Genomic DNA, 16035 nt, shown 5'->3' on the forward strand with positions numbered 1-16035 from the left:
GTTGAAGAAATCTGTGGGGTACACGAAATTGACTATTATGTAGCTGTTCATCACGAAAAGCTGTCAGCAGCCGCGGTGCTAACAAAATACGGAAACGATTCACTCTGTATTCTCGTGTAGACGATTCTATTCTCCTCGCGTGCAAAAACTCCCATCAGTTAGCCCGTGTTGCGGCATACACACGCATCCTGGCGTCTTTCCACGTGGCCAGAGGAACACTTCATCATGGACATCCCTATCACATTCACGGCCGAAAGTCCGCACCCCCTGGCCATTACGGATCTTTACGACACCCCATGGGTCGACCAGCCTAAGGGCTGCGAAATTCCGCCAGTAGACTAATTGAAACACCTATCCGGGATCTTTTGACACGCACCCGAGCCTGAGTTATGGCGCCGAAGGATGTTCCCGACGATAATGATACCGCTTAGCTATAGATTTTAGTTAGGCCCTCGATCACGCGCCATTCTGTGGCCGATTCCCTTGCTATTTTCTACTTAAATATTTCCTCTCCGTTCTCAAAATTTGCTGCTCATATTGTATCACTTTCTATAATTTACATTGTCAATGTCCACGATCGTGTCAGAAATTCATTTTTGATTCCGATGCATTCGATTAAACCAAATTTTGTTAGGGTTTTTATTAGTCGTGTGCGGAAAATGAAGTATGTAGAAGAAATAGGAAACAGTAAAAATGTTAAAAGCATTTAAGAACGTCACAATATATTCGTTTCAATGTATTAAAATTATTTAGAGACGAAATAAATTTTTATCTAACTCGTTTCTCATAAGTAAGACTGAATAATTTCTAAGGAAACGATTACTCTCGATAAATGTCAGATTTTTGTACTGAACATAACCCTGTCTCCTTAATTCTGACACTTAGCTATTCAGTGTACAAGTGAACGCATTCGACCAAAAAACAAATTCGAAAAATAAATCAGTATTCATTTCAATGTGTTAAAATTACTAAGAGACGAAATAAATTTTTATCTAACTCGCTTCTCACAAGTAAAACTGAATAATTTTTAAGGAAACGATTACTCTCGATAAATGTCAGATCTTTGTACTGAACATAACCCTGTCTCCTTAATTCTGACACTTAGCTATTCAGTGTACAAGTGAACGCATTCGACCAAAAACAAATTCGAAAAATAAATTAGTATTCGTTTCAATGTGTTAAAATTACTAAGAGACGAAATAAATTTTTATCTAACTCGCTTCTCATAAGTAAGACTGAATAATTTCTAAGGAAACGATTACTCTCGATAAATGTCAGATTTTTGTACTGAACATAACCCTGTCTCCTTAATTCTGACACTTAGCTATTCAGTGTACAAGTGAACGCATTCGACCAAAAAACAAATTCGAAAAATAAATCAGTATTCATTTCAATGTGTTAAAATTACTAAGAGACGAAATAAATTTTTATCTAACTCGCTTCTCATAATTTCGACTGAATCATTTTTAAGGAAACGATCACTCTAAAAAAATTACAGATAAATCTTTACCGAACATAACACTGTCTCCTCAATTCTTACACTTAGCTATTCAGTGTGCAAGTGAATACATTTTTTTTTTGTACAAGTGAACGCATTCGACCAAAAAACAAATTCGAAAAATAAATCAGTATTCGTTTCAATGTGTTAAAATTACTAAGAGACGAAATAAATTTTTATCTAACTCATTTCTCATAATTTCGACTGAATCATTTTTAAGGAAACGATCACTCTAAAAAAATTACAGATAAATCTTTACCGAACATAACACTGTCTCCTCAATTCTTACACTTAGCTATTCAGTGTGCAAGTGAATACATTTTTTTTTTGTACAAGTGAACGCATTCGACCGCAGAAGGTTAAAACAGAAAATTTTGCACAAAACTCCGCAGTCTATAATTCGCATTAAACTAGCACAAAGTGCTTTCGAGTGCTCGGTGGTTGCAGTATTAAATTTCCGAAATCTCTTTATATAAAAAAGTGGCGGACATTTGACCGTCTGCGGTGTGGGATGAAGTTGACGGTTCGCCAGAACGCCACTAAACTTTTTATCCCGTCGGTCGCGCGGAAGCACGTGCAGGTCCACAAAAATTGACTATTTCGAAAGGACTGGCACGCATTTCCCCGTCGCTTTGCAAATGTTAGCTTTAGCCAGAAATGGTCGCGCTTTGGGGATACGAGCACGAGAGGATTGCGGGAGAGGGAGGCGTAGGGGATCGGTAGGTTTTACGGGAACGGGGAGAGATTAAATACCGGAAGACCATCGAAAAAGGCGGAGGAGAGGACGAAAGGAGTTCCCGGGTTCCCTTTTCTCATTCGATAATCCCGGCTGATTTCCAGGCAACCAACAATGGAGGCCCTTTTATCGGCGGTAAAGAGGATATCGTCGCTGTTGAACGGCAATCGAGCAGAAACGATCCGCACTGTTTCCGCCGGCTTAAAGGTTTTTCCGGTCCGCATGGCCGCGGCAACACGCTCGTGAAATTAACGGGCCGCAGTGACAGTTGTACGGAACGATGTCGGACGATTTTCTACAGTTGTCTCTACCGTAGAACGACTAAGTTTAATATTGCGAAAGAATCGGCGAGACCGTCTCTTTTTGACTACCCGCTCGACGGACCGCGTAATTGTCGAAATTGAACGAAATCGATCGAGATCGCCGACGTTTTATTACAATTTATTTAGCTACTTCGATCTTTGAACAGAACAATAGAATTCATCGATTCTTAGATTCCCTGACGTAATCGTTTCAACAGGTAAATTTTCTTTTTATATTTTCCCGACATTTTTCTTTCAAAATTGTTACTTTTAATGCAACGTAGATATCGTTCGCTTACAACTAGACAGCGGATGTTCATGCAAAATAAAAATTTTCTACGCGAATTGCAAATACCTGGAGCGATATGGAAATTTGTATTCTTTATAACTCATTACCGATCGGTGATTATTGCACGATTTTGAAAAATCTATGGTACATGACTAAAAACTTTTTTTATGGAACCTTCAATAGCAACAGCAGTTTTCATTGTGAACTAACAAGTCACCCTGAATAACGTCATCTAACAGTTTCATTTAAAATTGCATTGTAATAGAAAATTTCTATGCTTTCTTTGGGTACAGCACAATCATTAAAAATCGTATTAATAGGCTTCCGGTAGGTAAAGTGTTAATGTGTTTAATAGATTGAAAATAATGTAATAGTATTTTTAAATTTTTCTAATATTTTACTTTTTTAAATTACACTTACTTATTTTTGCCATAAATGCATCAGATCCGCTGTCTATTCACCTGACGTGTCGATAGACATAATTAGAACATAATCGTGTGCGTGAAATGTGCCAAATGAAATTTAAAGGAACTTTACAAAATCATCATATCCCTGCCCATTCAAATAAACTATACATACGTGAACAAATAATATATGCAGGAATACGTTACATATAGAACAGATTTAAGTGGCAAAATATGAAAGAAAACCTCATATCATTACATTATAAAATACTAATGTAAAAGGTATCACTGAGAAAAAAATCCTGTCGAAACAAAAAAAATATATGTTGATTCAATAAGATGTACTATTGAATAGTGCCAATATCATATGAACTTAGTTTAATATTTAACACTATTGAATTTCGATAGCAAAACTCATTTCCGCCAATCATATGTAGTATAAGATTTTCTTTCATATTATTTTACAACTTCAAATTTATGATCTGAATTAAAATTAAATTTCGTTTCTCTCGAGGCACTCGATTACATTCTATCTCATCTCGAATGTCAGGTGAACAGTAATAATAGGCTTTTGTCTGTACGAATAACTCCACACCATCAAATTTTGCAAGAACTTCAACAGATTATATGCTAACCCCTTGCCGTACCTTTTCTTTTACAGTTACAGTGATTGGAACGTTTTTATGCACAAAAATATCGTAGAAGGGAAAAGCAAATATATATTTTCGTATGGCTACATTTATTTTAATGCTTAAATATTGATTACAAACGTATCTAATTTTATTTCATCTAAAATGAAACGCGTAACATTCATACCTGTTAGACTTTGTTAAAGACCTTCATCACGAGTCTGGCTCGTCAAAGTACGACAAGGGGTTAATAAGTACACAATAATGGGGTTAATAAATACAAACTTCAACAACAATTTTGCGGCAAGTTTCTCTTAAAATTTTCACCGATCCAGAGGTATATATTCACCCCTGGGACGGATGAACATTATTTTTTATACACCCTGTACAAATTCCAAGCCAGCAGAATGTGGCGACATCTCACCCTAATGTCACTTGTGATACATCATGATTCATTTTGAAGAAAATCCTAGATGTCGACGTCAAATAGTGATCGATTCGTGTAATGACCTACAAGGAAAAATTGCTTCTCCTGTTCGGAAATATTCTGACGTCAATTTCTCGAAGATTTAATATTCCCAATTAACGAGATGATTTATGAAGTTCTGAGGATGTCGAATACTCTAAAAATCCTGGTAAATCGCTATAATTTGCTGCGACAAACATTTTCTGTATAAGAATTATTTTTATTTATTTTATTTTATGAAGCTTCGAAAGTCACACTATTGAAAGAAAGAAAAACGTATAGATACGTACAACTTTAAACGAACGTGAAGATGAATATATTTATTATAGTTATATTTTCTATTTTTATTATAGTTATATTTTATATTTATTTTATATTGATGTGCCTCTCCCACACAAAATATTTAGAACATCAGTTTACGAGATCGATCAAACACAGTCGATTTCGTCACAGCTTTTGCGAGAAAATTCTCACGGTTTTTCGCTTGTATATTGGAATATTAGAGTGGCGGCTGCAGCATTTCCCTTTAAAAAGTTCCTTCTGAAACTATTTTTATGGATTTATGGTCGTTGATTATAACCTCACTTTTTCGTATCAATGCTTTTAAATCTAAATTTCGCCGCAGTCAATCGCAAAAGTGATAATTTAAATTTTGAAAGCTCTTCGAAATTAAATTTTGAAAGCTCTTCGAAATTAAATTTTGAAAGCTCTTCGAAATTAAATTTTGCTAAAGGAGTAGAAGTAGTTTATAAATTCGTTTTAATTTAATCTATAACATTATATGTTTCAGTGTAACCTTCATTCTTCTTAGCAATCAATTTTATATTCGTTATACAGTGATAGGGTATAAATGATAGAACATACGTTACATAATTCAACATGTAATCCATTAATCGGAGTGCATTTAATTGATAATTACTGTTCGTGTTACGGTTAATATTTCAGGAAATACAATGTTGCTTTTTCATTGTGCATAGCACAGCAATATGTTTAATGTTAAAATCGTACTGTTATCGGATACCGATGTTCTATCGATAATATTGCGGCGTGGCTGACTATATACTGATTTATCTACTGCAAACAATTTCGAGCAATCACATCAAGTACATACATTTTTGTGATGGGGATTTTCTCACATCAGCATTTATCGAACATATATTTTATCTCACGCTGTTTTTCCAATACTTCCATAAACAAAAGTATTGATTTTGGACAAATGTATCTATAAAGTGACATTTCATAATTTATATAATATTGTTTTAATTTTATGGTCGTCTTCCGGTCGCACCATTATGCAGAATAGTAAATTAATCAATCTCAATAACTCAATCAATTATTATTACAACCTAATAATATTATATTATGCAACAGCCGAGTCTTTTACACCATCCGTTATATTCTTTACTACTAAATTAAGTGATATAAAATTTTGTTGATTGCAAATAACCATCCTTATACATATGTACAAAATAGTATGTATATTGAAATAAATCTAAGTTGGTTCAACATGAACAAAGTAAGTAAAATCAAAGCAAATTTTGTCAACTTAAAGCAACCACATGTACAAATATAATGACATTTTGCACAATTTGTGAAATTATAAGAACATTGATTAAAATAAAATTTTCTAATCGCGGTAAAAAGTTTCCTAAATATAATAAATATTAATAAATGTATGAAGATGTAATATGATAAATAATTAGTCCATATTGTAACAGGTATGAATAATATCAAAATATAAAAAAATGTGTCAATTTAATTACTTAATTATTAATGGAAAATCTATCTAATCACGATTTGATGTTTTTTGTGTTATATGTATCAGGTCGTTAAGTATGAAACTTGACAAAGAAAACGCAAACCTCTTGACATTTGTCAAGTTTCATACTTAACGACTTGATAATTATTTCTGTGTGGTTAGAACGTTGATAGGTAACCACTGTAGCTCTCTAACACTGTCGCTACCTTCTTGTCTGACCATGGTTCGTCGTATCTACTGCACGCACGTTCTTTCCTACACAGTCACGATCGTCCTAAGCCCACGTAAGCTGCTTTTATATATTTCCTGTTGCTTGTTCGCTGCACCATTGCTATTCACAGAACCGAGTTGGCTTACAGTTGATTCCACGCAAACAGGCAAATATAAACCGCAAAATGATTTCCCACAAATGGAACCACGTTCGAAAAAAATGACTCGAGTTTAATGCACGCAATAGCTGAAACGGTGACGCCTTTGTGAAGACCGTCGCTTTAAAAAACTTCACTATTGACTGTAGTCCCTTTAAATGATGCGCTCTAACGTTTCTCCAAATGATCATCACTAGACTGTGAATTTTATGTATTTCTAACAAAAATGGGTAAGTCCAATTTAAACAAAATTAGAGACGAAGAGAATTTAGAAACACCAATGTATTCTTTTCAACCCACTAAAATTATTAAAGAAGGAAAGAACTCTTTCCTCGGCCTGTGTGTTTTGTAAAATTGATGCAGAAAGTTTTTATTTTATATATATTCGTTCTCTGGGTCCTACATTAATTAACTCACACTAATCCCAAAATATTGAATAACTTTTCCTGCATCATGAAAACATTGTATTTAATGGCTAAGATTATTTGAAATATTCAAGAAATATTATTTAAACTCGTAATTAATATCCCTTACAAATATGTTTCATGTAACTTGTTTTAAACTGTAACGAATAGTTGTGTATAGCTTCAAAAATAATATATTCTGTAAATGGTTATGCAATTTGGAAATAATATAGTATTTTATACGCTATTTGTTTTATGATGCTTTTCCTGCATCATGAAAACATTGTATTTAATGGCTACTACTAAACATGTAACATGTCTAAAACTGTAATGAATATTGTTGTATAGCTTCAGGAATAATACAATTCTGTAAATGATAGTGCAATTTGGAAATAATATATTATTTTATACGCTGTTTGTGTTTTAAATGGATTGTGAACTCAAAATACAGGTTAATGCGAAACAGTATTACAAAATGTATACAATATAATATTCAGAATAAAATATAATTGCATTTCTGAATAATATGATTCATCCACAAAAATAGTTTACAAAGAGTCAAAAGTGATTAACCATCTTCATCGTTGCTTAACATTTTTCATTTAGAATAAATGTCCTTAATAATTAGCTTTAAAATCAACGAACGACATACATTTAAAAAACTTTTAAAAATACGATGTATCATTTGACCAAAGTTTTCTACATTTTATTTTATGGATTAGGTAAACGAGTGGTTTTATTGTGTTTAAAATTACGGTTAATTCGTCGAGATACGCGGTCTACTTAAAACTAAGGACTTCGTTTATGATCGTTCCGCTAGCTACACATCCAGATTCAAAGGTAGAAGGCACACACAGATGCCCGTAATAACTAAGGAACAGAGAAACTTCACTGTTTACGGAGCGTATTATCTACATTAGCTTTATTAGGCGATACGCTGATGCCGCGGTGCGGCGTATCAAACGACAACACGGAATCTTGGCCTACAGGGAGCTCAGAAATGTGTGTACACCTCCCCGCCGTTTATTCTGCCAACACAGTGGTTTCTAATCGCATTACCGTATTTTGGCCCCTATCGTTCCGCCGGTATCTCTTCTCCGTAATCCGTATCTTCCGTTCGATGATGGGATTAAGATATTAATACCGTACCGTCGAATTTATAGCTGACTCGAATACTTATTCGACAAACTTGCCGGCAGCGCGATCAGTTATTGTACTTTCCAATTGCATTTGACTTTGGTTCGCCGAATCTGGCAATAAAGGTGAATACACTCTCTTTAAATTATAATTAATAAACATCCTATAGTTGGCTGATAAACTACAAATATTTATTTATTGAAGTTCGTACTAACAAACACTATCACGAATTTGTCTGTGTAAACTTATAAAAGTCGTATATGAATGGAGATGATGATAAATGTATATGTTTTAAAGTAAATTTTATTGTAAAACGTATACAAAATTTATCATCATCTCCATTCACATACGACTTTTAAGAGTTTATAAGTTTTGATAAGTTTTGTATATGTTTTCATTTAAAACATATACAAAATTTATCATCATCTCCATTCACATACGACTTTTATAAGTTTATAAATTTTGATAAATTTTGTATATGTTCTAATGTAAATTTTAACGTAAAACATATATAAAATTTGTCATCGTCTCCATTCACATACGACTTTTACAAGTTTAAAAATTTTGATACATTTTGTATGTTTTAATATAAATTTTAATTTAAAACATATACAAAATTTATCATCATCTCCATTCACATACGACTTCATAAATTTATAAATTTTGATAAATTTTCTATATGTTCTAATGTAAAGTTTAATGTAAAACATATATAAAATTTATCATTATCTCCATTCACATACGACTTTTATAAGTTTATAAATTTTGATATATTTTGTATATGTTTTAATATAAATTTTAATTTAAAACATATACAAAATTTATCATCATCTCCATTCACATACGACTTTTATACAGGCACATTCGTAATAGTGTTTGTTAGTACGAACTTCAAGAAATAAATATTTGTAGTTTATAAGCAAACTATAGGATGTTCAGAAATTACATTAAAAACATAATTAATATACGTACTTTTTGTGTAGCCATAAAACTACAAGTCAAAGCAATAACAAAGTTGTTGCTCCAGTACTTACATACATAAAATATTTCGTTTACCATGATAATAGTCCCGTTGGCAAACAATTTAACTTTGTCATTACAATTTATGAAATATCTTACTACAGTAAATATTTTAGAAAATTATATCAACAACGAATTCATCAAATTTGGAATTGATTAATCTCTTTTGATATAAAACAGCGTATTTTCTGAAGTTTAATTTGATTGAAATTTTTTGGAGTTTGGCAAATTTTATTAACATATTTCTATATTTTTAATGTTACAGGTGCAAAGAAACAGGAAGGTACATGAAGGATCTTCCGCCAACAGCGGTGATAATATGCTTCCATAACGAGGCGTGGTCAGTATTGTTAAGGACAGTTCATTCGGTTCTGGACAGATCGCCGGAACATTTGATTCAAGAGATCATCTTGGTGGATGACTTCTCCGACATGCGTAAGTAGATCACAGTCTAATCATTTATGAATTCAATATTGCCCCAAAAAATATAACTGTACCAATTACTGCGGTATCGTGCTTGGAACGTACATTATTTAAATATGAATCATATCATAATACATATTATATAAGGCGATAGAGACTTTTTATATTTTTGTTGTATCGAAGTAGATGTATCTAAATAGTAACAAAACTTTCCCCTATGTGTGCAATTTGAAGCAACATAAAGAAGAAAAATGGTCTCATTTTACCACGTTTTTATTAACTCGCTTTCTTGTCTGTCTGTTCGGTACAAATTTTGCAATTGATTTTAAACTAACTTCCCGATAGGTTAGAGACTTGAGATTTTAAACATAGTTCAGAACTGGATGACAATGTAATATTTAGAAAAATATTTATTAAAAAGCTTATTCGTTTAGGAGATATAAACTATTAAATTTAACCGTTACACCTCCCCGTGCGACGCTCGGTGGTACGTGATCACGTTCAGCGATCCCCACTCCGATTAGGAATCTGTATGTGTATCTAGGAAAAATTATTTTATACTTTTTATAGTCCGTTTTAAAAACGTGGTATTTAAAAAAAATTTATTTTTACATTTTATGAAGAATGTTTTTTCAAATCCTGATATTTTAAAAATATGGGAGCGATTGGCAATTCTGTTCGCCTCGCCAACGAGAACAACACATTTCCATTGACTTGTATAAACTTATTTAGCTCAAAATATTTATTTTTACGTATTTTAATCTGATTGGGAAGAAATAAACCGCAGTAATAGGTATGCATATTTACCATAAGCCTGCTGTGTATCGCAGAACAATTTAAAACCAAATTTACCGAACCCGTTTCATGAAATTTTCCAGCCGCGAGCGCGACGCGTTGAAATCCTCTGATTTTTTTTCAATTATTCCGACGGAAAAACGAGCCGATGCGTCAAGTATCGACGAGGACAGAGTTCGAATAGAAGAGTTTCGTTATGCAGTAATAATAGTTGCTCGACCGAGCAAGCCTGTCCCTATTCAGCCTGGTGATTCGTTATCGCGCCGGTGTTCTGTAGCTCCACGATAGATCGATTAATCGCGATCCATCTCCAACGTGTGGAGCGGGGTCCGCGAGAGCACCGTAACGATCGGGTCAACGTGAATAGAAGGGAAAGCTTTCGCCGACATGTTTCGCGTGTACTCGGGAAATTCCGACAGGTTGATACATGCCAACGACGCCGACACGTTGATACCTTTCCACGGACTTCCGTTCGTTCGTTCGATCTCGCTACCCTCGCATGATAGTCAGATTTGTCTGCGTTTGACGCGCGAACTTCAACACCGCAGGGAACAAGTTTATTGGGCAATTATTATTTTCCTTCCATTTCGAAATACAAGTTCGATGGACAAGTTCACGATCAAATGAAACATTTTTGTCGTACTGCGTAAATAGAACCAAAACTCTTCTCCTAAACTTCGCTACTAAATATCCTGGAGCTCTGTTAGATAACATCACTCAGACAAGATTAAAACTTCGGGGATTAAGATACTCGCTGTAGAACTTGTCTACATTGTAACTAGAACTTCACACTATCCGACAAATTTAACTAGAAGTTTTATTGAATGTATTCTTGGACGGGATACGTGAACATTTTCGAAACTAACTGTAAGCACAATAAGGCTAATAAAATGCTGATCATGCATTAAGTATGATTGTTTTGATCAGAAACAATTCAATGTGATCCTAATAACTAGACTGCGGATTTTATGTATTTATAAAAAGATATGTAGGTCAGACAAGTCTTATTTTGGTTGCTCCTTACTTTACCGGTTCTCCTTAGGTGGATTTGTACCTGGGGCGGTTGCAGGTCGAAGTTTCGATCCTGTAGGATCAATGGTTCAGGAGTTATGCTTGCTTAAAGTTGTGTATTTTTCAGTGTTTTCGACAGGTAAGGGCGCCGCCATATTGGTTTGTAGTAACGATCGTGCGCCGCTTACCGAGCAGAACCGCTAGATGGCAGCACGGGCACACAGTAATATGTTAATAAAAATATTAAGGATAATCAATGACTTCTGTAATAAATGCAATATTAGGTTGTAAGTTCACTCGAGATACCTACTTGACAGAAAGTTCCTATGTAGATATAAGATAAATTATATTATAATATCATATTTTAGGAGAGATAGACAGGTGAATATGTAACAACAGTTAGTTATGTAAGATATATTATGTATTTTTTAAAAATATATTTAGATGTAAGGAATTATATTATCTGGTAATGTTTATAAGAACAAGGGTATAACAGTTTGTAATACATACTATGTATTTTTATATATTTATATGTATAAGGCTTATGGGTCAGAAAAGATCTAAAGCTTGTTAATAATTTAAAAAAAAAAATCGTTAACATAGAGAAAATATCTCAGAAAATGTTGAAGAAGAAATATCGTGGAAAATATTTACAAAAACCACGCGTTAATGCTGATAATATAGAGCGTGTATTGCGATTGTTGTTTGAGTTTTGGAAGACGTGGCCACGATGTTGCGTTTTAACTGATCTGGGTTAGGTCTGGGTTAGGTATTTGTAAATATTTTCCACGACATTTCTGCTTCAACATTTTCTGAGCTATTTTCTCTAGGTTAACAATATTACTGTGTGCCCGTGCTGCCATCTAGCGGTTCTACTCGGTAAGCGGCGCGCAATCGTCACTACAAACCAATATGGCGGGCCCTTTACTATCAAAAACACTGCAGATTGCTCAACTTTAAGCAAGCATAACTCCTGAACCATTGATCCTACAGATAGAAACTTCGACCTGCAGCCGCCCGGGTACAAGTCTACTGGATTACATACCAAATACATCATAATTCGTAGGAGAAAGGCACAAATTTTGAGTCCGGTAAAGTTTTACCCCTTCTTTTGCTCAAATATTTAAAAAGAAATGCAATATTTTAATTAGTATCTATTAGAAGAGAGAGTCATTGATATTTAATTTATATTTTGTGCAAGACATAATATTTTAACATGAAGTAGAGTTTGCGATAAATCAAACCACCATAATTCCCCATATTTTCACCATCTCACATTTCAAACATAACAATTATTCCTTACTACACAATTTTCTTCGTAGCTACAAAAATTAAAACTTCTTTGTCTATAACAATTTCTTATAATAAAAAGAAGGTCTATATTAGACTCAAGAAGGGTTTACTAGACGAGAGTTTGACTCAACAATGGCTTAATTAAGAAATACTCCACTTGGTCGTGCCAGAGTATTCTTGTTTGTGAAATGGTGTAAGCAAATTGGTTCGATACATCGTCGAGAAGTGACTCGATCGGTCGAAGCTTTCGTATCCTCGAGGGCGTTCAGATCTTATTAATACACCTGAGGATCGAGAGGGCAGATAACCAACCAGCAGGAGTCGCGTGTAACGAAGGGTGAAGAAAAATAAAAATCGTAACGGAAAGGCCGGCGAGATTAACCCTTGACAGGGAATAGGGGATGGTGTGGTGTGGTGGAAGCAGCATGGCGTGGAGCCCGTGAAAATCCCCTTAAAAGCTCGAGATAAGCTTCCGCGTCGGGCGGAAGTGCGGCTCATAAACATGGGTACCAACACCATAGACAGCACCTGGCGTGTCCTATTACAAGCCGACTGATTGTTTTATCATAGGAACGACACAATAAGCTCCTTTAACCTTCTCTGTACTGCTTTTATCAGTCGCGAAGCCTGGGGTTGCGTGGCTGTAAGAATAATGCTTCACTGACGCGACAAACTAAGTTCTTGCTGGTCCTCCATTTTTTAGTACAGGATCTTACACACACAATTTTTAGAAATTAAGAATGAACATTTATTTATTTTTAATTTTTTGGTTGATTTCACACGAGTACTTTAATTTATCCGTTGATACGCTTTATTACTTCCATTATGAAAGAATGAAAATAATTGTAACACAATATAAATATCCATGAAACATTTGTGTAAAAATTCTTGTTATAGGTTCAATGAATTTTTATGTTGTTAATTTTTTGGTTGATTTCACGCGAGTACTTTAATTTATCCGTTGATACGCTTTATTACTTCCATTACGAAAGAATTAAAATAATTGTAACACAATATAAATATCCATGAAACATTTTTGTAAAATGTTTGTTGTTTGTTCGTTTCTTGTTATAGTTCAATGAATTTTTATAAGAATAATGTTAAGAGATAATGTTAAGCAAGGAATCGTTCACAAACAAAATTGCTGACAAAAGCAACGTTATTTTTTAAAAGCGTGAAATGCAAAGAAAAATGAAATTCACGAGCAGATAAATCATTTAGTCATTTTACAGTAATGTCTCTATCGACGCAAAAGCCTCGGGGGAATTCGGTTGCGTCGAGCGTAGACGGGTAGCCATTTTTTTGAGCTTCAAAGGCCGAGCCGAACGTAGAGAAAGACAGCGCGTGTAAAGAGAGACTACACGCGGGCCTTTCAACTGTGCCGGCGATTGTGACTCTCCGCGTCTCTTTCTTTCCCATACGCTGTCCTTCCTCGCGCCCGAAACGTCCATCGTCAATTAAACCACTAAATACATTTGAAATTATATCGTGTTTGGTCTTTCTCTAATAAGAAAAATGCCACGAATATATTGATGAAAGTTTCATAAAAAAACAAGTAATAATAAAAAAGATTAAATATTGGTGTTACATTGTGAGGAGGCACGGGCCTTTGAATTATGCCGGCTACGCGACTCTCCGCGTCGCATTAGTAGTGGTTCACACCGATATACCCGAGCCGAGATCAGATTACTACAGTGGAGGGGATATTTTTTTTTGTGTCCCGCGTGTACAGCCTTTTTGCGTCGATAGAGACATTACTGTATTTTATTCGTGTACCTTTTCCTATAAAAATAATATTTGATCAATTTATTCGGAATCAATATTTCTGTGAAACGCAAAATATTTCGATAATGAAAATCATATTACAGTATTATTTTAGAGCAAAGTATTTGCCCTCGCAATTTTCCCCGAACATTAATATTGTTATATACAGTGCAGCATACCATACACTTGCGAATATTCCGAAGCAAAATAGCTGCATGTAATAATCACTCGCACAATAAGTGTCAAATTTCGTTCATAGGCTTTGATCGAACAGTTTACAAACAATGTTCGATGCTACATAATAAATGAAGAGGATGCTCCGCTACGGAAATTAATTTTGCAATACTGGATTCACTTCAATTACGCGAACGCCGGGGTTGGAGGAATTTATTAGGAATTAATTGCTGCAGCAATTCCTGGAAGTTTTCTGGCAAATGAACCTTATTCTTCGTACTTTCATTATACTGTTCCATGGAAATTCCAGCATTTTATGCATAAGTTTATCACGAGGGCCTGGGCAGCATTTTCATAAACAAAAACAATAAGCTTCTCCTCTCCACAATAAGAATAATCTTCATTATTATGCCACGAGTATTATATTCATTCTTATTCCAGCTTATTGTAGTAAATTAATTTCATAAATTGAGTGACTATTGTTTGCATTATTATACTAAATATTATTGTCAGTGTGTTCTGACTTATTGCTTTTAATATATTTCACCATTTCAAAGAGTGCACAACAGTTATTTATAATTGAAATATTGATTTTTATACAAAACAACAATTGCTAGAACCAGGGATTGAATAAAAATTCCTTCTTTTAATTTTTTACCGTTCCACATTTGATCTGCTCGTTTTCGTTAGAAGTGCGTACACCCCAAAGTTTATTCCTAATCGATTTTCGATAGAAAGTAATTCGGATAGGAGGTAGAAAATAAAATATCGCACGTCGTCATTTTATCTGATGGAGATGATCACGCCGCAATCACAAATTCAGCAAACACATGGAAAAGTGGCGATCTGCAGAATTTCGCTAACAAAGGAACAAACATTTTGAAAAATAATTTTTGTTTCCCGCGCATCTCTTCTCGCGCCGATAGATTCATACGATTAAAAGCCGGTGAATTCTAGCGGAAACCGTCCTTTGTCCTGTATCGAAACATTTATTTCTCGTATAATTACGTGCCGCGAGTGCGAAAGTATTAGTAATTGGCAAATAGTGTTTAACGATCCTGAACATGACGCGAAGCGTCACGTGACACGTCGATGTACCAGTTCAGACATTGAATTTTAATTAAAACGTTTCGTGCGACCGTTCTCTTTGGTGCATTCGATACCGCGCTTTTAATGAATTTTTGTATCAAGCGCGTTATTAAAAGGCTGGCGAAACAAAAGCGGATTGTTTGGAGAATTTGTAAAAAAAAAAATCGATTGTTGCGTTGTCACTTCTGTTCGAATAATTCGCGTGTCTTGCGAGACTAATCGATGCATTCGTTATCGGCGCTAGTCCTCGAAATCCCTTTATATTATCCGCAGTTAAACTAAGCTCCTTGGATGGGGCCACGTGAAATAAGGTTTTAGTGGAGGTAGCCTAATGAAGAATAAATCTTCGATGACTGCTAATTATTACAAACCCCCCTCCCCCTGGTAATCGTTAGATATGATTTGTTGGATGGCGGAATTTATGAGAAACTGACAAGCTTAATTTAACGTGATATTCTGCGTATTAATACTTGC

General features: G+C 34.5%; 1 protein-coding gene across 4 annotated transcripts in view; it reads left to right on the forward strand.

Annotated features, from left to right (window-relative positions):
- Positions 1-16035, forward strand: part of Pgant9 (polypeptide N-acetylgalactosaminyltransferase 9) — a 498492-nt gene that overhangs the window by 436056 nt on the left and 46401 nt on the right. For all 4 annotated transcript variants that reach the window (XM_076428489.1, XM_076428492.1, XM_076428491.1 and 1 more), the window contains one exon: positions 9278-9447. In XM_076428489.1, coding sequence (XP_076284604.1) covers positions 9278-9447 — 170 coding nt within the window. The remainder of the gene's footprint in view (positions 1-9277; positions 9448-16035) is intronic.

Source organism: Lasioglossum baleicum, chromosome 8 (assembly GCF_051020765.1).
Source record: "Lasioglossum baleicum chromosome 8, iyLasBale1, whole genome shotgun sequence".
Lineage (NCBI taxonomy): Eukaryota > Metazoa > Arthropoda > Insecta > Hymenoptera > Halictidae > Lasioglossum > Lasioglossum baleicum.